General features: G+C 43.4%; 1 protein-coding gene across 2 annotated transcripts in view; it reads right to left on the bottom strand.

Annotated features, from left to right (window-relative positions):
- The window catches only part of LOC115120968 (nuclear receptor subfamily 5 group A member 2), a 188,110-nt gene that overhangs the window by 54,718 nt on the left and 124,012 nt on the right, over positions 1 to 9,380 (bottom strand). For both annotated transcript variants that reach the window (XM_065009514.1, XM_065009515.1), the window contains one exon: positions 2,682 to 2,829. In XM_065009514.1, coding sequence (XP_064865586.1) covers positions 2,682 to 2,829 — 148 coding nt within the window. The remainder of the gene's footprint in view (positions 1 to 2,681; positions 2,830 to 9,380) is intronic.

The raw sequence follows: 9,380 nt of genomic DNA, 5'->3' as shown, positions 1-9,380 counted from the left end.
CTACCAATGTGATGTCTATGTGTATACCTGCAGTAGCTGTATAATATGTGATGTCTATGTGTATACCTGCAGTAGCTGTATAATATATGTGATGTCTATTTGTATACCTGCAGTAGCTGTATAATATATGTGATGTGAAGCTGATAAAAAGGTGTGCTAGGTAAGGTAATAGGTAATTGCAGCAAGGGATGGTTCCCTATCTGGGGCGGCAGCGTAGCCTAGTGGTTAGAGCGTTGGACTAGTAACCGGAAGGTTGCGAGTTCAAACCCCCGAGCTGACAATGTATCAAGTAGCAAGTATCAGGTAGCATGTATCAGGTAGAATGTATCAGGTAGCATGTATCAGGTAGCATGTATCAGGTAGCATGTATCAGGTAGAATGTATCAGGTAGCATGTATCAGGTAGCATGTATCAGGTAGCATGTATCAATTAGAATGTATCAGGTAGAATGTATCAGGTAACATGTATCAGGTAGCAAGTATCAGGTAGCATGTATCAGGTAGCATGTATCAATTAGAATGTAATAGGTAGAATTTATCAGGTAGCATGTTTCAATTAGAATGTAATAGGTAGAATGTATCAGGTAACATGTATCAATTAGAATGTATCAGGTAGCATCTATCAGGTAGCATGTATCAGGTAGCATCTATCATGTAGAATGTATCAGGTAGCATGTATCAGGTAGCATGTATCAATTAGAATGTATCAGGTAGCATGTTTCAATTAGAATGTAATAGGTAGAATGTATCAGGTAGCATGTATCAATTATAATGTAATAGGTAGAATGTATCACGTAGCATGTATCAGGTAGCATGTATCAGGTAGCATGTATCAGGTAGCATGTTTCAGGTAACATGTTTCAATTAGAATGTAATAGGTAGAATGTATCACGTAGCATGTATCAGGTAGCATGTATCAGGTAGCATGTATCAGGTAGCATGTTTCAGGTAACATGTTTCAATTAGAATGTAATAGGTAGAATGTATCACGTAGCATGTATCAGGTAGCATGTATCAGTGCTATTGCTGACATTAAAGTGTGTTTCACCTCATTTTGCTTTCTGTATTCACACAGAACGGCATGGGAGTAGTTTCATGCCTCATTTCATTATCTCCCTATTAATAGGCTCTTTAGATGGAGCAGATTACACACACACACACACACACACACACACACACACACACACACACACACACTCCCCTCGACTGTGGGATGATATTAATCAGATCCCTTCTAATCTCCTGGCTTCAGTGTTTGTTTCCAGCTCTCTCTCCGTAGCGTCTAGCGGGGAGAACAGGCAGCACCAGAGAACAGGCAGCACCAGAGAACAGGCAGCACCAGAGAACAGGCAGCACCAGAGAACAGACAGCACCAGAGAACAGGCAGCACCAGAGAACAGGCAGCACCAGAGAACAGGCTGAACAGGCATCACCAGAGAACAGGCTGAACAGGCATCACCAGAGAACAGACAGCACCAGAGAACAGGCAGCACCAGAGAACAGACAGCACCAGAGAACAGGCAGCACCAGAGAACAGGCAGCACCAGAGAACAGGCAGCACCAGAGAACAGACAGCACCAGAGAACAGGCAGCACCAGAGAACAGACAGCACCAGAGAACAGGCAGCACCATAGAACAGGCAGCACCATAGAAAAGGCAGCACCATAGAACAGGCAGCACCATAGAACAGGCAGCACCATAGAACAGGCAGCACCAGAAAACAGGCTGAACAGGCATCATTATGGATGATGTTATGGATGATGTTACCGGCAAATTATTTAGATCATCAACCCTCCAAATCTCTCATCCCACCCACCCAGCCTCCCCTCACACCCTCCCCCTCCCACCCACCCACCCACCCAGCCTCCCCTCTCACCCCTCCCCTCTCACCCCCCCTCACACCCTCCCCCTCCCAGCCTCCCACCCAGCCTCCCACCCACCCACCCAGCCTCCCCTCTCACATCCAAAAACACAAGGGCCCCTGCTCCTTTGTTTAGCAGGAGGTGGGAGAAGTTAAGCCCTTTTCCAGGTGGGACTGAGAGGGGTCGATGAGGAGGGGGAGGAGGAGAGGTAGGGGTGAGAAGGGGGGGTTGGTTGGGTCTGAGATTGTGATGAGATCAGATGTGAAAATGCAACTGATATGGTAATATGTGTTTGACGAACAGCCAAGTACATAACAATTCCGTCAATCATTCCTGATAGAAAGCATCAGCCCTAGAGGTCTGTGTTTGATAGGGGGAACCGGTGTCCACAGTAGGCTAGGGGGAGCGTATCACATGGTCTTGAAATAATGGTAAACTACCGGAGTGAGAAGGTGCAAGTTACGAAGGGGAAACGGTGAGAAAAGTCCCATGGTTGACCAACAAACACACACACACAGAATATTTAACCTGCTTTCTTAGGTATGTGTGTGTGTTTGCCTGTTCCCTCTGTTCCCCTACCTCACCTCTCACCCCCCCCCACACACTTCTATTCAATTCCCCTCAACGTCCTCCCCCACATCAGCCTCCCTCCTCCCCATACCGCAGCCTCTCCCCTCTGTAACTCACCCAAGCTGAGAAATCCTCCCAACCTCTTCTCTCCCTCACCCAGCCCCCCCACAGACTCCCTCTCTCCGGTAGTCAGACACCCCTCCTCCTCTCTCCATCAACCTCCTGCCCCCCCCACCCCTTGGATACTCACCCAAGCTGAACAGAACAAGGAACTTGAGGCAGACGAACTCCCTCTGGTCCAGCTGCAGGGAGCGCAGCTTGCCCACCAGCTCCTGAGCGTGGCTCATCAGGTTGTTTAGAGAGGCTCCGGCTTGGGAGGCAATTACAGCATAATCCACCTTGCAGGAGAGGGCACACACACACACACACACACACACACACACACACACACACACACACACACACACACACACACACACACACACACACACAGACACACACACACACACACACACACACACACACACACACACACACACACACACACACATTTCATTGTCTAATTTATTTCCTCTACGGAATGACAGGAGCAAACTTTGCACGTTACACTTTGATTTAGTAAATATCATCCAAGCAGTACCCTAATAGCATGTTGTAGCCCAAGCAGTACTATAATAGCATGTTGTAGCCCAAGCAGTACTATAATAGCATGTTGTAGCCCAAGCAGTACCCTAATAGCATGTTGTAGCCCAAGCAGTACTATAATAGCATGTTGTAGCCCAAGCAGTACTATAATAGCATGTTGTAGCCCAAGCAGTACTATAATAGCATGTTGTAGCCCAAGCAGTATTATAATAGCATGTTGTAGCCCAAGCAGTACTATAATAGCATGTTGTAGCCCAAGCAGTACCCTAATAGCATGTTGTAGCCCAAGCAGTATTATAATAGCATGTTGTAGCCCAAGCAGTACTATAATAGCATGTTGTAGCCCAAGCAGTACTATAATAGCATGTTGTAGCCCAAGCAGTACTATAATAGCATGTTGTAGCCCAAGCAGTACCCTAATAGCATGTTGTAGCCCAAGCAGTACTATAATAGCATGTTGTAGCCCAAGCAGTACCCTAATAGCATGTTGTAGCCCAAGCAGTACCCTAATAGCATGTTGTAGCCCAAGCAGTATTATAATAGCATATTGTAGCCCAAGCAGTACTATAATAGCATGTTGTAGCCCAAGCAGTACCCTAATAGCATGTTGTAGCCCAAGCAGTACCCTAATAGCATGTTGTAGCCCAAGCAGTACTATAATAGCATGTTGTAGCCCAAGCAGTACCCTAATATCATGTTGTAGCCCAAGCAGTACTATAATAGCATGTTGTAGCCCAAGCAGTACCCTAATAGCATGTTGTAGCCCAAGCAGTACTATAATAGCATGTTGTAGCCCAAGCAGTACTATAATAGCATGTTGTATCCCAAGCAGTACTATAATAGAATGTTGTAGCCCAAGCAGTATTATAATAGCATATTGTAGCCCAAGCAGTACCCTAATAGCATGTTGTAGCCCAAGCAGTACCCTAATAGCATGTTGTAGCCCAAGCAGTACCATAATAGCATGTTGTAGCCCAAGCAGTACCATAATAGCATGTTGTAGCCCAAGCAGTACCCTAATAGCATGTTGTAGCCCAAGCAGTACTATAATAGCATGTTGTAGCCCAAGCAGTACTATAATAGCATGTTGTAGCCCAAGCAGTACTATAATAGCATGTTGTAGCCCAAGCAGTACTATAATAGCATGTTGTAGCCCAAGCAGTACCCTAATAGCATGTTGTAGCCCAAGCAGTACTATAATAGCATGTTGTAGCCCAAGCAGTACCCTAATATCATGTTGTAGCCCAAGCAGTACTATAATAGCATGTTGTAGCCCAAGCAGTACCCTAATAGCATGTTGTAGCCCAAGCAGTACTATAATAGCATGTTGTAGCCCAAGCAGTACTATAATAGCATGTTGTATCCCAAGCAGTACTATAATAGAATGTTGTAGCCCAAGCAGTATTATAATAGCATATTGTAGCCCAAGCAGTACCCTAATAGCATGTTGTAGCCCAAGCAGTACCCTAATAGCATGTTGTAGCCCAAGCAGTACCATAATAGCATGTTGTAGCCCAAGCAGTACCATAATAGTTTGTAGCAGTACCATAAATAGCATGTTGTAGCCAAGCAGTACCATAATAGCATGTTGTAGCCCAAGCAGTACCCTAATAGCATGTTGTAGCCCAAGCAGTACTATAATAGCATGTTGTAGCCCAAGCAGTACTATAATAGCATGTTGTAGCCCAAGCAGTACTATAATAGCATGTTGTAGCCCAAGCAGTACTATAATAGCATGTTGTAGCCCAAGCAGTACCCTAATAGCATGTTGTAGCCCAACCCTAATAGCATGTACTATAATAGCATGTTGTAGCAGTACCAAGCAGTACCCTAATAGCATGTTGTAGCCCAAGCAGTACTATAATAGCATGTTGTAGCCCAAGCAGTACTATAATAGCATGTTGTAGCCCAAGCAGTACTATAATAGCATGTTGTAGCCCAAGCAGTACTATAATAGCATGTTGTAGCCCAAGCAGTACTATAATAGCATGTTTGTAGCCCAAGCAGTACCCTAATATCATGTTGTAGCCCAAGCAGTACTATAATAGCATGTTGTAGCCCAAGCAGTACCCTAATAGCATGTTGTAGCCCAAGCAGTACCCTAAATAGCATGTTGTAGCCCAAGCAGTATTATAATAGCATATTGTAGCCCAAGCAGTACTATAATAGCATGTTGTAGCCCAAGCAGTACCCTAATAGCATGTTGTAGCCCAAGCAGTACCATAATAGCATGTTGTAGCCCAAGCAGTACTATAATAGCATGTTGTAGCCCAAGCAGTACCCTAATAGCATGTTGTAGCCCAAGCAGTACTATAATAGCATGTTGTAGCCCAAGTACTATAATAGTTGTAGCCCTAATAGCATGTTGTAGCCCAAGCAGTACTATAATAGCATGTTGTAGCCCAAGCAGTACTATAATAGCATGTTGTATCCCAAGCAGTACTATAATAGAATGTTGTAGCCCAAGCAGTATTATAATAGCATATTGTAGCCCAAGCAGTACCCTAATAGCATGTTGTAGCCCAAGCAGTACCCTAATAGCATGTTGTAGCCCAAGCAGTACCATAATAGCATGTTGTAGCCCAAGCAGTACCATAATAGCATGTTGTAGCCCAAGCAGTACCCTAATAGCATGTTGTAGCCCAAGCAGTACTATAATAGCATGTTGTAGCCCAAGCAGTACTATAATAGCATGTTGTAGCCCAAGCAGTACTATAATAGCATGTTGTAGCCCAAGCAGTACTATAATAGCATGTTGTAGCCCAAGCAGTACCTAATAGCATGTTGTAGCCCAAGCAGTACCATAATAGAATGTTGTAGCCCAAGCAGTACCATAATAGCATGTTGTAGCCCAAGCAGTACCCTAATAGCATGTTGTAGCCCAAGCAGTACTATAATGTTGTAGCCCAAGCATGTTGTAGCCCAAGCAGTACTATAATAGCATGTTGTAGCCCAAGCAGTACTATAATAGCATGTTGTAGCCCAAGCAGTACTATAATAGCATGTTGTAGCCCAAGCAGTACTATAATAGCATGTTGTAGCCCAAGCAGTACTATAATAGCATGTTGTAGCCCAAGCAGTACCCTAATAGCATGTTGTAGCCCAAGCAGTACTATAATAGCATGTTGTAGCCCAAGCAGTACCCTAATAGCATGTTGTAGCCCAAGCAGTACTATAATAGCATGTTGTAGCCCAAGCAGTACTATAATAGCATGTTGTAGCCCAAGCAGTACTATAATAGCATGTTGTAGCCCAAGCAGTACTATAATAGCATGTTGTAGCCCAAGCAGTACTATAATAGCATGTTGTAGCCCAAGCAGTACTATAATAGCATGTTGTAGCCCAAGCAGTACCCTAATAGCATGTTGTAGCCCAAGCAGTACCATAATAGCATGTTGTAGCCCAAGCAGTACTATAATAGCATGTTGTAGCCCAAGCAGTACTATAATAGCATGTTCTAGCCCAAGCAGTATTATAACAGCATGTTGTAGCCCAAGCAGTACTATAATAGCATGTTGTAGCCCAAGCAGTACTATAATAGCATGTTGTAGCCCAAGCAGTACTATAATAGCATGTTGTAGCCCAAGCAGTACCCTAATAGCATGTTGTAGCCCAAGCAGTACCCTAATAGCATGTTGTAGCCCAAGCAGTACCATAATAGCATGTTGTAGCCCAAGCAGTACTATAATAGCATGTTGTAGCCCAAGCAGTACTATAATAGCATGTTGTAGCCCAAGCAGTATTATAATAGCATGTTGTAGCCCAAGCAGTACTATAATAGCATGTTGTAGCCCAAGCAGTACTATAATAGCATGTTGTAGCCCAAGCAGTGCTATAATAGCATGTTGTAGCCCAAGCAGTACTATAATAGCATGTTGTAGCCCAAGCAGTACTATAATAGCATGTTGTCGCCCAAGCAGTACTATAATAGCATGTTTTAGCCCAAGCAGTACTATAATAGCATGTTGTAGCCCAAGCAGTACTATAATAGCATGTTGTAGCCCAAGCAGTACTCTAATAGCATGTTGTAGCCCAAGCAGTACCCTAATAGCATGTTGTAGCCCAAGCAGTACCATAATAGCATGTTGTAGCCCAAGCAGTACTATAATAGCATGTTGTAGCCCAAGCAGTACTATAATAGCATGTTGTAGCCCAAGCAGTACTATAATAGCATGTTGTAGCCCAAGCAGTACTATAATAGCATGTTGTAGCCCAAGCAGTACTATAATAGCATGTTGTAGCCCAAGCAGTACTATAATAGCATGTTGTAGCCCAAGCAGTACCCTAATAGCATGTTGTAGCCCAAGCAGTACCTATATAGCATGTTGTAGCCCAAGCAGTACCATAATAGCATGTTGTAGCCCAAGCAGTACTATAATAGCATGTTGTAGCCCAAGCAGTACTATAATAGCATGTTGTAGCCCAAGCAGTACTATAATAGCATGTTGTAGCCCAAGCAGTACTATAATAGCATGTTGTAGCCCAAGCAGTACTATAATAGCATGTTGTAGCCAGTACTATAATAGCATGTTGTAGCTACTATAATAGCATGTTGTAGCCCAAGCAGTGCTATAATAGCATGTTGTAGCCCAAGCAGTACTATAATAGCATGTTGTAGCCCAAGCAGTACTATAATAGCATGTTTTCGCCCAAGCAGTACTATAATAGCATGTTTTAGCCCAAGCAGTACTATAATAGCATGTTGTAGCCCAAGCAGTACCCTAATAGCATGTTGTAGCCTAAGCAGTACCCTAATAGCACGTTGTAGCCCAATCAGTACTATAATAGCATGTTGTAGCCCAAGCAGTACTGTAATAGCATGTTCTAGCCCAAGCAGTACTATAATAGCATGTTGTAGCCCAAGCAGTACTATAATAGCATGTTGTAGCCCAAGCAGTACTATAATAGCATGTTGTCGCCCAAGCAGTACTATAATAGCATGTTGTAGCCCAAGCAGTACTATAATAGCATGTTGTAGCCCAAGCAGTACTATAATAGCATGTTGTAGCCCAAGCAGTACTATAATAGCATGTTGTAGCCCAAGCAGCACTATAATAGCATGTTGTAGCCCAAGCAGTACCCTAATAGCATTTTGTAGCCCAAGCAGTACCCTAATAGCATGTTGTAGCCCAAGCAGTACTGTAATAGCATGTTGTAGCCCAAGCAGTACTGTAATAGCATGTTGTAGCCCAAGCAGTACTATAATAGCATGTTGTAGCCCAAACAGTACTATAATAGCATGGTGTACCCCAAGCAGTACTATAATAGCATGTTGTAGCCCAAACAGTACTATAATAGCATGGTGTACCCCAAGCAGTACTATAATAGCATGTTGTAGCCCAAGCAGTACCCTAATAGCATGTTGGGTAATGGCGTGTGTATATAGATTGTGTATAGGCTTGTCTCCCACATGAATCGTCTCTTTGTGCCAGACTGGGTTCAAATGACTTCTGTTTCTTTTTCCCCTATTTTCTCAGGATTTATTTATTTGTATGTGTTATGTTATGTTATGTATGTATGTATGTATGTATGTATGTATGTATGTATGTATGTATGTATGTATGTATGTATGTATGTATGTATGCATGTATGCATGCATGCATGCATGTGTGTGCGTGTGTGTGTATATACAGGATGTACAGTGAGGGAACAAAGTATTTGATCCCCTGCTGATTCTGTACATTTGCCCACTGACAAAGAAATGATCAGTCTATAATTTTAATGGCAGGTTTATTTGAACAGTGAGAGACAAAATAACAACAAAAAAATCCAGAAAAACACGTCAAAAATGTTATAAATTGTTTTGCATTTTAATGAGGGAAATAAGTATTTGACCCCCTCTCAATCAGAAAGATTTCTGGCTCCCAGGTGTCTTTTATACAGGTAACGAGCTGAGATTAGGAGCACACTCTTAAAGGGAGTGCTCCTAATCTCAGTTTGTTACCTGTATAAAAGACACCTGTCCACAGAAGCAATCAATCAATCAGATTCCAAGCTCTCCACCATGGCCAAGACCAAAGAGCTCTCCAAGGATGTCAGGGACAAGATTGTAGACCTACACAAGGCTGGAATGGGCTACAAGACCATCGCCAAGCAGCTTGGTGAGAAGTTGACAACAGTTGGTGTGATTATTCGCAAATGGAAGAAACACAAAATAACTGTCAATCTCCCTCAGCCTGGGGCTCCATGCAAGATCTCACCTCGTGGAGTTGCAATGATCATGAGAACGGTGAGGAATCAGCCCAGAACTACACGGGAGGATCTTGTCAATGATCTCAAGGCAGCTGGGACCATAGTCACCAAG

Source organism: Oncorhynchus nerka, linkage group LG25, assembly GCF_034236695.1.
Source record: "Oncorhynchus nerka isolate Pitt River linkage group LG25, Oner_Uvic_2.0, whole genome shotgun sequence".
NCBI classification, from domain to species: domain Eukaryota; kingdom Metazoa; phylum Chordata; class Actinopteri; order Salmoniformes; family Salmonidae; genus Oncorhynchus; species Oncorhynchus nerka.
Note: the sequence above shows the minus strand (reverse complement) of the source record. Positions and strands in the feature narration are given on the sequence as shown.